General features: G+C 39.6%; 1 protein-coding gene across 1 annotated transcript; it reads left to right on the top strand.

Moving 5' to 3' along the window:
* The first annotated feature begins 4,355 nt into the window (after positions 1–4,355).
* LOC149826629 (G-type lectin S-receptor-like serine/threonine-protein kinase RKS1) lies at positions 4,356–13,222 on the top strand. The gene is made up of 4 exons (XM_090018350.1): positions 4,356–4,535; positions 4,612–4,819; positions 12,330–12,550; positions 13,031–13,222. The coding sequence occupies exons 1-4, from the start codon at positions 4,356–4,358 to the stop codon at positions 13,220–13,222; spliced, it is 801 nt and encodes a 266-aa protein (XP_089874476.1).
* Positions 13,223–18,464: the final 5,242 nt, after the last annotated feature.

The raw sequence follows: 18,464 nt of genomic DNA, 5'->3' as shown, positions 1-18,464 counted from the left end.
TTGGTCCGTTGCAGGTTTTGTAAACCAAACCCATGATTGTGATCTCTTTAGTTCTTTAAGTTGAAAGAAAGCGAAAAGATGGCTACTTGTGCATGTCCAGAGACTAGAGTATTTCTATATTTGAAGAGGCAAGGAATAACATCCAAAATATTTTGAATCCGTAGTTACTAAACTAATACATAAATACAAACAAGGCTAAAAGGTGACAAGAAAAACATGAGTGACAGCATGGCAAAATAGTGGTTTAAATAGTTGACATGATAACCTTTCATAGTAGAGAACCAAAGAGTGATGGGAAGAGTAAAATAATCTCTCAAGAAAAAAAGAAAAAAGAAGAAGATGGGAACAGTAAAACAAAGCAAAAAGCTAAGTAGATGACAAATCGACTTAACTTCAAATTCCCTAAGGCCTTAATATTATCTGTCACCTGGAAGTTCAGAGACATCCAATTCATAACAAGAAGTATGGCAGAAGTATATTGCTTGTCATACAATAATCAAAGAAACAAACTTCTAAATTTTTAGCTACAAACTGAAAATTCATATCATGAAGAGAGAATTCAGACTTATACTAATTCACAAACAAAAACATACACAGATTTTTTTTTCTTTAACATCCAAAAAGCCGATGGCATCGGCCTGCTCGTGGTTTCATCATTCTGAGGGCCTTCATGGCATCAGCCTGCTCGTGACCAGGCTATAACAACACACTTTCAATCCCTCTTTTCCTCCATTTAGTGAAGCAAGCATAGTGTTTTGCATGGCACCCATAACCACATTTAGGTTCCAGTCATCCATATCGCCATTCCTGTCATTAGGACCTCACTGATGCAAGTTGTTTTCATCAAATTGGACCTTGTGTATGTGATTTACATCATCCATTTAGTGAAGATCGGCATTTGAATAGACAAAATCCGACTTATGTGCAAGACTTTTTGCTGATTCAAAAATCAATAACCATTAATAAAAACATGGTTTTTTTGTTAAAGAACACTGTCAAAATAAATTGAAAATCATGTTTTTTTTTTGTTAAAGAACACTATCAAAATATTGATTTCTATTAAATCAACCGTGTTGAACCCATCGATAGGGCCAGATTGATCAAAATAACTTAGTACCAATGAGATCCCAGAGGGAGTTATGACCACAGAGGATGATATAGGGATGAGTGGAGTCGGGTTCCCCATAAACGTAGGTTACACGGTTTCACAAAGAACAAATGACAAAAGAAGAAGCTGGGGAAAAACACACAGATCTTACCTGTCACCGGAAAGCGCAGAGGTCGCCGGAAGGGACGGCGGTGGCGGTGAGTCGCTGGCCGATGGTGAGTGGTGGCCGGCGGGTCGTCGATGGCTTCTCAGCAGAGGAAAGAAGAAGGTGGAAGAGTGGTGGCCGGCGGCGAGTAGTGGCGGGGGACGAGAGGGGACGGAGTGGAGAGAGAAGGGGCAAGGGCTTTCTCTCGCCCTGAAGCGCCTGCCTTTTTTAAAGACAGGTTCTCGATCTTTCGAGAATACGGGCCCGAATCCGGGTCGATCTCGGGTCCGGGTCATCCGATTTCTTAATACGCGCCTCAGTTTGAGGCTCGCCTCGCCTCAAGGCGTACGCCTCAAGGCGCATGAGGCGTACGCCTTGAGGATGTTGCGCTTTTTAAGTGCGCCTCAAGGCAAAAAGGGCCTCGCCTCGAGGCGAGGCGCACTTTTTGCACCTTAACAACACTGCTGTCAACCAAGGCATGTATTTTATTATTGTCCTTTAACTCACATTAAATCATAAGTCAATTAGAATAATGTCCATCATCATTTAAAGTTCACTGTTTACTTTTTCCTTTTCCTTTTTATGAGCATAAGTACTTTGCAGCTTTCAAAGGATAATGCAAGAAACCAAAAAGACTCACCTTTTCCATTATGATGAGTGTTGACCTGAGGTCCTATTTGACAGTTTAAAAAAAAATGGTAAATATTTGAATTTTCAGAAACGTATGGCCCATATTTGACATTAGGGTCGAAAGGTTAATGGCCCCTGAATAAAAATTTTCTTAAATTAAAACATCTGTTTTCCTCCAAAAATTCTCCGAAAAATGTAGGCATGTTTAAATTAAAAAGCATATAAATACATAAAAACACAAATTTCTAAAAAATATATATAAAAATATGAATACCACGCTAATAGCGTGATAATACGGCAATAAAAAAATGCAATTTTTTCAAAATAGGTGATATTTTGAAAAAAATGCTATATTTTTTCGGGATTATACCGGCTTTTGAGAGATTTCAGAAACTGGGATATATATGTAACTCTACCTTGTGCGTATATTGATGACTTGTAGGTGGCGTTGTCTTGCTTTTATTTGATATGATTAAGGATGACATTGGACCGGGCAGGGCGGGGGGACAAGGTCTTGACCTCCTGCCCTTCATTCTTGACTTTATCTCCGCACTGATTTTGATTTTAAGCATGAAATTAACTTAGGGTCTCTAATTGACAGTTTTAGTGGAAAGTTTTGGTAATGCCTTTTCAAAAGGTATGGAACTTCTTTTAAAATATGAGTCTAAAGGTGCGTCGTTCAATGATAATTTTACCTGAATCTAACTATTTTCGGCATAATCTCTAAAAAAAGGACTTAATATATAGTAGACCCTTGTTTGACAATTTACCCTAGAGAATCTCTTCTTGCATAGAAGATCTTGATTTTTTCCCAAAAATTGGAGGAATGCTTTAAAAGGAAATTAAAAAATCAATACAGTTGGGGGTGACAAGAAGTTGCACCCGTAAAAAAACAAAAGGGTCAATGCCCATTGAGATCCCGTGCTCTATGGTGCTAGGAAGAGGGGAACTGGAGACCTTAACCTTCTACATTAGCAAGAAAATTGACTGCACCAGGAACCTATGATCTCTCACTAGCAGCCCATGCACTTTGCTATTGCGCCAAGAAATGGCCCTCAAAGTAACAAAATAAAAAAAATTCAAATGTAAATCCCATTTAATGAAACCTAGATTTTTTTTTTAATTGCATGAAACCAGTGTTGTAGTTTTGATGTCCCAGCCAGGTTGGATGAAATAGTTTAGAGAACACACAAAAACAATATAACCAACAAAGAAACAAACCATACACAGCCTACGTCTGTTAGGAGAGTACCGAGAACTTTATTATTGAAGAAAGCCCAATAACCATGTAAGCAGAAAAAAAAAACCAGACCGCAGAGGTGGTATCCCATGTGTTAAGTGGGGTTCTGTACCAACCTGAAGGCCCAGGTTTGAATCCCTCTGTCACAAGGGGCTTAAGAGATATCTGGTAGGGGTCTGCCTAACCCCAGTTTGCCTTTCCAAAAATAAAAAAAAGAAAAGAGAACAAACAAAAAGCTGTCTTTAATAACCGGAAGTTGTACCAATGCATGTGATCTAACTATGCAATGCAACCTTTCTAAAATCCAAGCGAGAATATCTTTCTCAACACCAAAAGACTCTCTCTCTCTCTCTCAAAACCCTCAAGAGAAGCCCAGTACTATTAGAAGACTCGTCTCCTCTCTTCAATTAATGCTGACACTATCCAAAAAACAGAATTCCTCTCTTTCCTTGTCTTTTTTTTTTAATGTACAAGAAATCTCCAATATGTGCTTTCTTTTCAAATCCATTACCATGAATAATAAAAAAAACTATGTCAAGAAAGAGTCATCATATGTGCAAGTGGGACTCACACATTTCATGTTCAAGTCACAACTTAACAACCAGAGCCTAGTTCCAATAAATATGAGAGAAAAAGAGCATTTTTAAATATTAGTTAAGAATGCCTTTCATTTACCGTAAAACATTGGATGCTATGAATTAAATAATAATAATAACAATAATAATAATAATGTGGAATCACTTATATTTACATGAACCAAAAATCAAAATAATTCACTCACTTTGAGCAGATGGTAATAATCTTTCCGTGGACTTCGGCAATATGTTTCATCTTACATGCAATTACTTATTTTTCCATGAGCCGAAGATCAATTCTCTGAAAATGGTAGTTAGTGTTTCCATATAACATCATGTTTGGAAACAACAACCTGGGAATCTTCTAAACCTTTCCATATATACTTTGCATTATTTTTTATGAGAGACTTTTCCATCTAATACTGATAATAACTAGGCAGGATTAATGGCATTGGCATGTTTGTTTAGGAGGTAAGAAAAGGAGAATTGTGATTATCATTTGCTCCGCCATGGCCGTGCTTGTGCTGGGAGCTTTTGTGTTGTTTCTCTGGCGAAAGAGAAAAGATAATGGCGAGTCCAACCGGCAAAAGCTAGATTTTGCATGTTGTTTTACATGGCTCATATTTATTATAAGCCACTTCCATTTTCCTTGGCTCTATGACAGAGGATCAAAGAAGATATAGCAGTGAGATCCCTTCACTAGACTTCGGCAGCCTCGGTAAGGATGAAAGAGACCATGAGCTACCTCAATTCAGCCTAAAGATTATACAAGCAGCTACCCACAATTTCTCAGAGGACAATAAGCATGGGCGAGGAGGATTTGGCCCTGTATACAAGGTATTTCAATATAATATCAGTCTGCATCTTATATTTACAATGGAGTATCAACTGAATCAAATTTTATTCCTTTTAGGGTGAACCAAGTGGGTGGCTAGTAGCAGTGAAAAGGCTTTCCCAAGGTTCTGGGCAGGGTCTTAAGGAGTTTATGAATGAAGTTGTACTGATTGCAAGGCTTCAACACAAAAACTTGGTTAGGCACTTGGGCTGTTGTGTGGAGAGGGGAGAAAAGATGCTTATCTATGAATTCATGCCCCACGGTAGCCTCGATGCATTTCTTAATGGTAATATAACCATCTCTGCTGAGTACCCTTTTCAGACTTGCACCATTCTAAGGAAACTGACACAATGATGTAGGGTGCGGCTGGGAAATTTTCGGCGACGGCTACCATTCCGGCATCCTGTAAGGTGGTGGCCTTGCATAACAAAAACAAAAAAAAACAGACAGTGTACCTGAGGCTGCCATTGACGGAGGGTGGAGGACGTTGCCGGAGAAGGGCGCTCTTCAACTTAGCCTGTCCGCAGCCACCACAAGTGCAGGCCACTGTATGCGGACGGTAAGTCGACCTCTTCCCTCCTTGAACTTCTATATTTTCGCACTCTCCAGGGTTGCTTATGAAACCCTCTTTTATAAGCAAAAAATGAGAACGGTTTGAGTAACTGTTCCCTCTGATTGTTGGTTTAACGGAAGGAACACATTCATGTGGGGAAGCGTTACCCACATCGTGGGTAACCACCACCAACGTGGTGATTTAACCCAACATTCTTCCACTTGTTCCGACGATAAATCTTTTAACCAGAAAACCTTATGAGAATAACTTGATGAATAGAATGACCTTTATATTCTATTCTAAAGGTTCTTAGTTGAATCTCTAATCCTTATGAGATTAATAACAACCATAATGAGAATAAAAAAAGACTGAAAGTGATCACTTTATTTATATGCATATGTCAAAAAGAGTTTAACAATCCCATCCTCATTACATGTTCGGAATATAATCCCGGTGCTAGCCCTTTAGTAAGAGGATCAACGATCATCTCTTTGGTACCAATATTGACAATATGCACTAAATGATTCTCCGTCTTTTCTTTAACAACAAAATACTTCAATTCCATATGCTTGCATGACGTAGTACTTTTGTTGTTATTCAAAAAGGACACCACAACTTCATTATCATAGTAGACCTTCAGTGGCTTCCCAATGGAATCAATCACCTTTAACTGTGATATGAAGTTCTTTAACCATATAACCTGCGAAGTAGTCTCGTACAATGCAATGAATTCTGCCTCCATGGTGTGGGCAGCAGTGGTCGTCTGCTTTCCACTCCTCCAAGAGATCGCTCCCCCAGCAAGTAAGAAGACGTACCCAGTAGTAGACTTTCTACTATCCAGGCATCCTCCTAAATCCGCATCTGAGTAGCCAATGACCTCGAGGTGATCAACTTTATGATACGTTAACATATAGTCTTTTGTCCCTTGCAAGTACCGCAAGACTTTCTTGGCAGCCTTCCAATGGGGTAAACCTGGATTAGACTGAAATCTGCCAAGTACCCCTACTGCAAAAGAAATATCTGGTTGAGAACATGTCTGTACATACTGCAAGCTGCCAACAACTGATGCATATGGATAAGCACTCATCTGTGCTTTGTCAATATCGTTCTGTGGACAATCCTTTAGGCTCAGCTTGTCACCTTTTGATATGGGTGTAGAAGTAGGAGAACAATTCTCCATCCCATATCGCTTTAACACATTTTCTATATAAGATCTTTGGGAGAGGCCTAAAAACCCTTTTGCTCGGTCTCGACGAATCTCAATGCCAAGAACATAAGCAGCCTCACCCATATCTTTCATATCAAAATGTGATGTAAGAAACTGTTTTGTCTGTGAAAGCAACTTTATATCGTTGGTTGCAAGTAAAATGTCATCCACATACAAGATCAATATAATGAACTTACTCCCACTTTCCTTAAGGTATATACATTGATCAATAATGTTTTCTGTAAACCCGAAAGTCACAATGACTTGGAAAAATTTAATATACCATTGTCGGGAGGCCTGTTTAAGTCCATATATTAATTTGTTAAGCTTACAAACCAAACGATCATTTTCAGAGAAACCAAGAGGTTGTTCCATGTATACCTCTTCATTCAGATCCCCGTTGAGGAACGCTGTTTTCACATCCATTTGATGTAGCTCTAAGTCAAAATGAGCTACAAGGGCCAGAATAATCCTCATTGACTCCTTAGTTGAGACAGGAGAGAATGTCTCATTATAGTCAATGCCCTCCATCTGGGTGAATCCTTTAGCAACCAATCTTGCTTTATGTCTCTCTATGTTACCTTTGGAGTCTTTCTTGGTCTTAAAGACCCATTTACACCCTACGGGCTTTACTCCTTTAGGTAACGTGACAAGATCCCACACTTGATTTTTAGCCATAGAGTCTAACTCTTCTTTCATGGCTTCAATCCAGTGCAAAGATTGTTTGCTTTCAACAGCTTCCATAAAAGTCAACGGGTCATCATCCATATCTATGAAATCCCCAGGCTCCTGAAGGTACACCACATAATCAGGATGTATGGCAGATCTCCTAATCCTTGTGGATCTCCAAACAGGTCGTTCCTCAGGCTCAGATGGAACCTGATCATCATGCTCGTGCTCTTCCGCATTGTCCACAATAGGTTCACTTTGGATTTGTGCATTAACAATCGAATGATCAACCACACCATCATTAGGAATAACAATGTGGTATCTTTCGATGTTTTCCTTAACAGGTGATGAAACTGGATCCTGTATTTCCTCAAAACCAATGCTTTGAAGTGCACTTAATCCTACTGAACCATCTTCTAGGAATTTAGCCTTATCCGTTTCAACAATTTGTGGTGAGTGAGATGGGCAATAAAACCTATACTCTTTTGATCTTTCTGGATAACCAATGAAATATCCACTGGTTGTTCTTGGATCAAAGGCTTTAATGTGGGGGTTATACAGTTTAGCCTCTGCAGGACATCCCCATATGTGCATATAAGACAGTGATGGTTTCCTACCTGTCCACAGCTCGTAAGGAGTTTTAGGCACAGATTTCGTAGGAACCTTATTCAAAATATGCACAACAGTCCTTAAGGCTTCACCCCACAACTTTATGGGAAGTGTTGAATAATTCAACATAGCCCTGACCATTTCTTTAAGCGTACGATTTCTCCTTTCAGCTACACCATTCTGATAAGCACTACTAGGCATGGTATATTGAGGCACAATGCCTTCCTCTTTAAGAAATCGTGCTAATGGTCCTTCCCTTTGCCCCATCTCAGTAAATCTACCATAATATTCGCCACCTCTATCAGACCTGACTATTTTAATAACCTTATCGGTTTGTTTCTCTACTTCTTTTATAAATTCCTTAAACATCTGAAAAACATCAGATTTTTCGAAAATCAAGTAGAGATACATATACCGATAATAGTCATCAATAAAGGTGACGAAATATTTTTTGCCTGTGTAACAGGGAGAAAACGGTCCGCATACATCCGTATGGACTATTTCTAATATCTCACTACTGCGTTTGGCACCCTCTTTATATGTATTTGTATGCTTAGCCTTTATGCAATCAACACATGGGTCATTGTCAGTAAAATCTAGAGATTGCAAGATCCCTTCATTTACCAGTCTCTTTATTCTCTTTTCAGAGATATGACCTAACCTTCGATGCCAAAGCATGTAAGATTTATCATCTGTCATGCTACGTTTATTTCCAACCAATGCGTATTCAGAAGTCAAAGACTCCTGAGTTCGGATCTTCACATTCAATCTATATAAACCATCATAAACTGATGCAAAACCAATTTCAATTGAATTTCTGAATATGAACATTTTGGAATTTTCAAACTTAAAACAATATCCAAATTTATCCAACTTTGAAATTGAAATTAAGTTTCTACTATACGATGAAATATAAAAGACATCATGATGATCTAAAACTACGCCCGTATCTAGAGTAATCCTGCAGGTTCCAACACCTTTCACATGTGAACGCATCTTGTTTCCCGAATAGATGTTTTTCTCATGCATTGTTGGTTCCCTTCTGCTCAGGAACAGCTGTAGACAGTTGGAAATATGAATACTAGCACCAGAATCAATCCACCAGCTATTTTCAGGAATTTGTAATAAATTACATTCATGAGAAACAAATGACAAATTACCTCTCTTTTCCAACCATTTCTTGTACTTTATGCAATCTGCCTTTATGTGTCCCTTCTTGCAAAAGAAGCACTTTATGGGAGCAGAGTTGGATTGCTTATCTTGGGATGACTTATCCCCAGCTGGCTTCTTCCTAGCATTTCTCTTAAATGCATTCTTTCTTGGTCCTACTTTGGACATATGAGAAGCCATATGTGCACTCTGCACCTTCTCACCTTTCATCCTCTCTTCTTCTTCAACACACTTGGACATGAATTCATTAAATGTCCATTCATCATTATGTGTGTTGTACGAGATTTTGAAAGGTCCGTATTCCAAAGGTAAGGACGTTAGAACTAAATGCACTAGGAAAGAATCCGAGATGGTGAGCTTCATGTCATTCAGCTGAGACGCTATGTTTCTCATCTCCAAAATGTGCTGGCGAATGTTTCCCCCTCCAGTATATTTCATATATATCAGTTTTGACATCAAGGTACTGGCTCTGGCCTTGTTTGAACTCATAAACTGTGCCTCAATGGCATTCATGAATTCCCTCACTGTTCTGCATTGTGGGATAGCACTCCGAATGTTCTTAGCTACTTTAGATTGCAAAAGCAACAAGCTAAGTCTATTCGAGCGCTCCCACTTCTCAAAAGAAATCTTTTGATCAGCAATACTCTGATCAGTGAGGGCAGCGGGTTCATCTATCCTTAGGGCCAGATCTAGATCCATATACCCTAATGCAAATAAAACAGTTTTTTTTCAATCACTAAAATTAGATCCATCTAGAAAAGGTATAGAGCTAGAGCCATCTAAAATCACAGAACTAGAAATTGCATGACAAAAAAAACACGTATCAAAAAACATTCATACGAGACTAAAACTTTAGTGGAAAAAGCAAAATGATAAAGGCCCTTGATATGCTTCTTTCCAGACGAGTGTAGGGGGTCATCAGAGTCCTACTTTGGTAAGAGCTCTGACACGCGAAACCACTTCGCCTACCAACCATATTCGGTAAAACTAAGGTTCTTGTGAAGATAGACCATTAACACAAGGTACCTTTGGATACTCATGTGTGATGTATCTCGACGCATTTACCTTATTCTACTCTACTTAAATTCCAAACACGATAAAACTACCTTTGGGTCGTCTATCGTTTCATGAATCTAAGTACAATGTGCATATCAGCTTAGGAACTGTATGATAGTATAAAATTTATTTATGACTCACGTGTATTCAGTCACATTGGTGACATGAAAACACTGATTCATCTAACTATCCTTAATGCTAATATGCAAAATTATATCTTAAAATGGTTTGTAAACCGAATGGACCAGACATATGACTCTCGAAATGGTTCTAAAACTGAATGAACCTGTCATATGTTCCACGAACCAGTCTTAAAGCACTCTGAACCGGTCTGAAACAGCCCCGAACCGGTCATCCAAGGGTCCGAACCGGTTCTGAACGTTATGAAGTGGGTCAAATATGAACAAAAAGTTCATAAAACCCTATAACCGTATGCCAAAATCTGTGTATTTTCTTATATCTAAGAAAACAGGGTCTTAGCATCTCGGAACCGGTGAGAAACTGAAATGAACTGGCCAAAAACGGCTCTGAACCGGTCCTGGAAGGGGACTGAGTCAGTCCCTGATCCGGTTCAGGCCAAATAGTGCCTGGACCCTTCTGGATCCGAGTCAGACCCGACTGCTAACTGGATCCGGGTCAGACCCGGGGTTATCCGGATCCGGGTCACACCCGGTACAGTCCGGATCCAGGTCGGACCCGGTATGATCTGGATCCGGGTCTGACCTGGTTGCAACTAGATCCGGTTCGGACTCGGTACATACCGGATCTGGGTCAGACCCAATTGCAACTAGATCCGGGTCATACCCGGTACTGACCGGATCCGGGTCGGACCCGGTACTGACCGGATCTGGGTCGGACCCGTTACATTTCGGATCCGGGTCGGACCCGATACAGTCTAGATCCGGGTCGGACCCGGTACTGACTGGATTCGAGTCGGACCTGGTACATTTCAGATCCGGGTCGGACCCGATACAGTCTAGATCTGGGTCGGACCCGGTACAGTTGGATCCGGGTCGGACCCGGTAATGACCAGATCCGGGTCAGACCCGGTAATGACCGGATCCGAGTCCGACCCAATACCGGACCCGATCCGGTTCCTGTCATTAAAGAAAAAAGGGCAGAAAACCCCGATATTTTCAGAAATAAGGGGTTTTCCCCTTTTTCATTGCCGGCGACCAATGTCGCCGGTCGGCGACCCACGCCGCCTGCCGTCGATTATCGCCGGCCCCTGCCGGCAACCAATGCCGCCGTTCGCCGGCGACCAATGCCGCCGCTTGATGGCGCTACTTCTTCGACGAAAGCAGCCATCCACCAGCCAAAAACGATGCCTCAGAAGACTTCAGAAATCCGGTGACTCAATAGTCGCCGGCGACGGCTCCTGCAGCCTACTAATGGCGGATGGAGAAAATAAAAGACGCCGGCGGGGACCTCGCCGACAGGAAAACCTCCAAAAAACAGAGGTAAGTCTTTTTTTTTTTTTATCAATCTGTCGCCCAACGGCGACAGTCGCCGGTGCCGGCGACAGGCGCCGGTGACCAGCAGCAGGATCACCCCACGGTGACCTGCGTTGCTGGTCAAACCGAAGCACACCGCGCAGCGGAAGCGTGGTGGGCCCATAACCCAATGTAGGGTGCGGCTGGGAAATTTCCGGCGATGGCTACCATTCCGGCATCCTGTAAGGTGGTGGCCCTGCATAACAAAAACAAAAAAAAAACAAACAGCGTACCTGAGGCTGCCATTGACGGAGGGTGGAGGATGTTGCCGGAGAAGGGCGCTCTTCAACTTAGCCTGTCCGCAGCCACCACAAGCGCAGGCCACTGTATGCGGACGGTAAGTCGACCTCTTCCCTTCTTGAACTTCTGTATTTTCGCACTCTCCAGGGTTGCTTATGAAACCCTCATTTATAAGCACAAAATGGGAACGGTTTGAGTAACCGTTCTCTCTGATTGCTGGTTTAACGGAAGGAACACATTCATGTGGGGAAGCACCAACGTGGTGATTTAACCCAACAAATGACACCAATCAGCTCTATAGCCAATAAGCCAGTTCCTAAGAGAGCAGACTCAGTAGTCGGGGTTGGGGCTGCCATATGAGCTAGAGGGCTGGGCCCACCCTTCATGTGGCTTCCATATATGCCGGGGTTTGGGGCCCACCCTTCCCAAGGTGGTGGCCAGTGGCCTCCATTCGCGGAGCTCCCTTCTTCAGGTGGCTGCCACATGGCCTCTGAGGCCCACCATTTCCTTAGGACAGGAGCAGATCCAGTGTTTGGAGGCAGAACACCTTCTACTAGGGGAGCATAAAAAACGGGGGAGCCCCGTATTAAAGAGGGTACATAGAGTTTTGAGCCCCGAATACAGTACAACTTCTCCTTAGGGCGAGAGCCCTTGATCCAGTGGACTGAGTGCTTAGCAAAATACTCGGGTTGTGTATTGGATCAGGCCTCGGTTCCCAATGGAGCTTCCAAAAGTGTAAGTATATTGTATGTTTGTGCGTGGAGGGGGTGGAAGTAATCAGTTTTTTGGGTTGTTGTAGATAAACAGAAGCGTAAATCACTGGATTGGGAGAAGCAATTCGAGATCATCATGGGAACTGTAAGGGGGATTCTCTATCTTCATCAGGATTCCCGGCTCAATGCCATTCATCGGGATCTCAAAGCAGGCAACATCTTGTTGGATGAGCAGATGAAAGCAAAGATTTCTGACTTTGGAATGGCTAAAATCTTCAGTGGAGATAACGACCCCAAAGGCATTAACATTAATTTTATTCTCATATTATTCAAAAGAACAAGAGATTGTGCAAGAGAACACTGTAGCAAGTTAAAACCTACATAACTTTACACCTCATGATTATAAGCAGAGAGGTACTATTACTGAAATAAAGAAGCAATTAAGAAGTGGGATGCAACCATTTTTCTAGAAAGGTCGGATAGGATAGGATAGGATAGGATAAGATAGAAAATTAAGGGGATCTAACATCAGAGTCGAAGGAATAAAATGGTGATAAACATTTATGATGAGTAATTGTTTCTGAAGGGAACTATTTGTAGCTTGCCACATCCTTTGCTGCTAAAAATAGCCCTCTAGTGCTAAGTTTTTCGGCCTTTAAAAGTTTAATTAATTTTATTATTAAGAGAACGTCATTACTTTGTATGCTATCTCGTGCTATTTTTAGTTGCTTGCATCAATCTGACTCTGCTTCTTGCATATGTATCTTTGTTAACCATCTCTTTACACAGAACTCTTATGAGATATTTTCTTGTTTTTTCACACAGTGGATACATGGCTCCAGAGTATGCCATGGATGGGCTGTTTTCTGTCAAATCAGATGTCTATAGCTTCGGCGTTCTGCTCTTAGAATTGTCAATGGCCAAACAAACAGTGGATTTCATCTTTCCCAGCTGGGTCATGGTCTGGTCGGATATGTAAGTCATGCATCTCTCTCTCTCACTCTGAAACACACACGCACACACAAAGTGGCTAATGAAATCCACTTACAGACATGGACCCTATGGCGCAATGGAAGAGAATCAGAGCTAATAGATCCAATGATTGGAGAATCAATACCAACAAGCCAAATAGTGAGATGCATACGCATTGCCTTACTCTGTGTTCAAGAGGACCCTGCAAATAGACCCACAATGCCAGCCATTATAAACATGCTTGGAAGCGACTCTGCGGCCCTTCCAATTCCCACACAACCCCCTCTGGTTTTCAGAACTGTCACCGGTTTGAGTAATCCATCAACCAACACCAACAGTTTCTCTACAAGTGCTGATTTGAGCAATCCATCAACCAGTACGAACGGTTTCTCTACAAGTAACAGTGCAGTTGCTGAAACTTTGTCAAGGTAGCAGCAATCATATACAGGAGCGTGCTGGCGGCTCTAATGGGCAGATTAATTAGCCTCATCTTTCACCAAATAAAAGTCTCTATTGGATAAACTGCAATCTACTTAACTTCATGGCAAGATCCTACAATACGGGGCTAACACCAATAACATGTGAACCAGTGATGCTTTTTGTTTACAAGATTTTGAAAGAAACTACAGCTTCTGATTGCTCTCTCTCTCTCTCCCTCTTATCCAGAAACTACATTTGATGACAAGCTGGCATGCAACTCAATTTGCATCATAGAAAGCATAAAGATTTAAAATACTTTTGGACAAAATTCTTAATCTATGATCCAGTGCCCTTGACATATCTCAATATCCTCTTACATGGGGTTTTGCAAAATTTGGCTCATAGTTACTGTAAATATATAATTTTTGTATATATGTATATATATTTATATATTTATATATTTATATATATACATATATAATTTTATTAATATTTATTTTTTGTTTTATTTATTTTAGTCAACTCAGAGTTAACTAGGACTAGCTGATAGGTTTTAGTCCAATGGCTAGTAATTATAGCCATCGAAATAGGTCCAAGTCGGATCTAGTCCAATGGCTGGATGGTCTCTTCTCTCTCATTTGTATATAAATAAGGGGTGAACCCCCTTCATTCTTTAATGCTTATTGCATTTATGGCGAGTAAATAAAATTATAATTTTTAATTTATGCATAAACGGTCCATGTATGCAGAAATATGTGAAGTGTTGGTGCCATTTAATTAGCTTGCGATCATTATAACTTGATCTTTACACTTTTGTTTCTTTTTACCATTGTTGCAGTTCTTAGAGGGAGATGAGAGACAGGTGAAGGTCTCATCGACCGTGCCAATTTGAGGTGTTAATTTTTTTAACACTCAGATTGCGATATAAAAATTTTTAAAGCTTTATTTCGAGATCTCTTTTACCTTTACAATCGTCTCTAATTCCTAAGACTCAGAATACAAGAAGAAAAAAAGGCAGAGAAAAATAAAGAGAGAAAAAGATAAGGGTTTGAGAATTGGTTGGATCATCGTATCTTCTTGGGCTTCTTTGAATACACTATCACTATGACAACTTGTTTTTGTTTTATCTTTTGAACTTACTTAGCTTTTCATTTTTATAGAATTTGCTAAACTTCTTTTTTAAGTTTAGCTCCCAAGATAGAAGTTATTTTGTCATGGATGTTCTTTTGGGTGGATGAATGTCATTTGTACCTATAACCACCCCATGCTCATTGCCTTCCTACTTTATGGGTATTAACCATGACATGGATGGATGTGCCTTCCTATTTTATAGGTACCAACCAAAACATGAGTGAATACTTGGGAGTAAGGGTGATATAGCACGTACTTCAACCAGCAAGCACGATAAAAAAGATTTATTGTAACCAACATTAGTTACTCTTCTTTACCATAACCTCTAAGCATGGTAAAGAAGTTTGATCGTAAGCACCATATGTTACCTTCCTTTACCACAGCCTGTAAGGGTGGTAAGAATGGGTTTATTGTAACGAGCACAAGTTACTCTCATTTATTATAATCAATAAGCATAGGTAAGATAGATTTACTATAACTACCACACATTAGACTTCTTTATCGTAACCAACAAGTACAGTATGAGAGGTTTACCATAATCAATATAAGTTACCCTTCTTTATTGTAACCAACAAGCATGGTAAGAGAGACTTACCGTAACCTGCATATTTATTTAAATGAGTACACATATTTGATAATTTTAACACATTTACACATATTTTTTCTAATAATATTTAAATTAATTAATTATATTTTGTGTGTTGAAACATGCATATGTATAGATGTGATATGTCTATAGGAAGATCTTATTTACTTGAAAACCATGGATGCAAGCTTTAGCTACAAAATCTGGCCCATGGATTACTGATTAGAAGGTTCCACTAAAATTGTAAAGCAAAAAAATGGTTGTCTATTTTGCAGTCATGCTGCAAAAATGAAAGAATCAATAGTCTTTTAGCTTTTGTATCAAAATTGAAGAAGTCAACAAATAACGGTTAGGATTCAGATCAGAATCCAAATCTATTTCTCAGATTCGGTAGCCAAACTTAGATCCAAACTAGAGATGTCAACGGATTGGATATATTTGGTATCCAACCCATTAGTTAAAAAAAGTGAAACCAATTAGTAATCAAATTCAGATTTGGTATAAGGATTTCATGACTGAATCTGATAGATATCCAAATCCAAATGTGTATTTCCGGATCCAAATCTAAGTTCGATCAACCAATATCCAATTAGTCAGATTTAGTATTTGGCAACATTTGACCTGAATCCAAACTGTTTACCTCCCTAATCCAGACTCAATATTTAGGTTTGCACTTGAACTTGAGTCTAACTTGTAATAAAGTCAGGATCCGGCTAAGTCCCAAATCCAAGCATCTGTGAATGATAAACTTTAAGGTAGTCAGATCTGGATTCGATTGTAGCTGATGCTCTCTGAGTCCAAATCTTGCTTCAGATAATTAGCTCCTAATAAGTCGAACTTGATAATGCTTAGACCCGACCCGAGTCAGAGCTGTTTACATCCCTGCAAGAATTAATACGTGCATGTGGCCACTACTGTGCACCTTAAAGTGTGACAAGCAATGAATGTATGTCATTAATTTTTCTTTTAGGTGAAGTGAAAATAAAATAATAATGAGAGGGTGATGAAGCATCACCTGAAGAGGGCAATATAAATAAAAAAGATCAGAAAAGAATGGTTGGTCTTGGCATTATTACTTTGGCTCCGCTTGATGAAACAACATTATTGCTGCAAAGGCATGTGTATAGGGTGAAAAGATCAGGTGCAATATGATTATGAATATTTGTGCATCAAGCACCTGATCACCCTCCATCTCGGGAACAGACCTGTCAGTTGTGAGGCCCAAGGCATGATGGAGGGCAATCAGATGCTTAATTTACAAAATTTGTGCATTGTGATTGCACCTGATCCTGACTCTGACTCATGCATTAAAGTGGGACCCTTCTTGTTCTCCCATCCCCACAAGTGGGGCCCCAACAGAGACCTTTAGGCACTGTGGTCCAGCTTTTGGGTAGGTGTATCCATGATGGATCCAAGATGGACAGTTGTTATTCTACATATCAACTTTCTCCAGTAGGGTTCCCTCTCTTTATAACGAGGGATCCAAGATGGAGGGAAAAAAAGAATAGGTTCAAAAGAGTATTTTTATAGGCGAAGAAGTCCAAATCGTAATCACAAATCTCGTTTTCAGGATATTCTTGTTAAAAGAATCTTTCAAGATATTTAAAATAAAATAACTTTTTCTCAAAAAAAATTCAAGAAAATATCGGCTAATAAAAAATATAATATATATCTATGTATAATAGAGTGTGTGTGTGTTAAGATGAAATGGTTGATGGTCGTGCTCATCCTAATAGGAAGAAGGATGTGATTTCTTTTCTACTTGTAATTTCTGGTTGTAACAGATGTAAATAGTTAAGAGTTCTTTTTTGTTCTTTCTTTTGTTGTTTTTTATATTGGTGAGATTCTTATTCTACCAAACATGGAAATTAGCAGCTGTAGAGATACGGTTGAGGTTGTATTTATATGTATTTTGTTTCCTAATAGAAGCAAGATGATCAAGTATTCTATCCAAGGGGTTTGGCATAGTAGTAGGATGGGGTTGAGACCGTTTGATGGGCCTCTCCTTCTATGTGCTTCTACACGAAGGAGGGTGAATGACATCGTATCTTTGGTCAATGCAAAGTGCCAATAATTATTTCAAGGTGCGTTTGAATAATGTTTTTGTTGTGGACTACGATATCTCTCTTTTGATTTTCAATTAACTAAGTCATGGGAAAATGGAGGGCATTTCTCGTGCCTTTTTCTTGGAGGAAATAAAAAAAGTCATTTGGTCACTTCTTAATGGAAAGACCCCAGGTGTTATGGCTTTCTTATTGAGTTTTACAAGCTTATATTAGACTCTTTTAAGAGAGACTTGCTCCAAATGATGATGGACTTTATTGTTAATGCAAGTAATCCCGGCACTTTAGGCAAGTCATTACTTGTTCTTGTTCGTAAGGACTTGCAATCCAAGAATATTGGTAAAATTTAGACCAATTTCATTGATGGGTACTCTATTCAAAATTATTTCAAAGATATTGTCATCTAGGATGAAGGGGGGGGGGGGGGTATTGGTAGCCTTACATACACATTGCTTCATATTGAAAATTGAATTAAAAAAAACATTTGACTACTTTGATTGGAGATTCTTATTGGGTTGTTTGTAACAATCGGGATTTAGTGAAAGATGGACTAAATGGATAGAGAGAATGCTATTCGCTATTGTGGTGTCCATTAATGAATTAATTAACTACGAGAGTGCATCCCTCTATGGAGGGCTTAAAAAAATAATAATAATAAGTGGCCTTATTACAAACTCAATTGAATTAAATAAAATAAAATAAACACCCTAAACTAAAAATAAAAGAAGAGGTCTTCAATGATTTGAGCTTCTAATCCCTTTCTTAATCTAATGTATACTCTTTTTACTTATTTGATTCATTAGATCCCTTTGAGGGGCAATATGAAGGGCTTGAGGAGCCTTTTCAAAACATCAGAGGGCTCTTTTAGGATACTTTCGAGGGCCCATCGCATGTCCAATGTCTTTGCAAAAAACAAAGACACGAAACAAAACAAAAATGAATAAAACTAAACAAAAACTAAGGGTTAGTGGAATAAAAATTCAGCAAAAAGAATTGAAACAAAAACTAAATAAAGTAACACTACATGTAATAGGCTAACAACTGACAAC

Source organism: Nuphar pumila, chromosome 10 (genome assembly GCF_984573655.1).
Source record: "Nuphar pumila chromosome 10, dmNupPumi1.hap1.1, whole genome shotgun sequence".
Lineage (NCBI taxonomy): Eukaryota > Viridiplantae > Streptophyta > Magnoliopsida > Nymphaeales > Nymphaeaceae > Nuphar > Nuphar pumila.
Note: the sequence above shows the minus strand (reverse complement) of the source record. Positions and strands in the feature narration are given on the sequence as shown.

Excerpts from the sequence above, each read along its gene's own strand:
- LOC149826629 (XM_090018350.1), top strand. The coding sequence starts at position 4,356 with ATGACAGAGGATCAAAGAAGATATAGCAGTGAGATCCCTTCACTAGAC. Across the intron at positions 4,536-4,611 it reads GATTTGGCCCTGTATACAAG|GGTGAACCAAGTGGGTGGCT; the intron begins GTATTTCAATAT and ends TATTCCTTTTAG. Across the intron at positions 12,551-13,030 it reads ACGACCCCAAAGGCATTAAC|AGAACTCTTATGAGATATTT; the intron begins ATTAATTTTATT and ends ATCTCTTTACAC.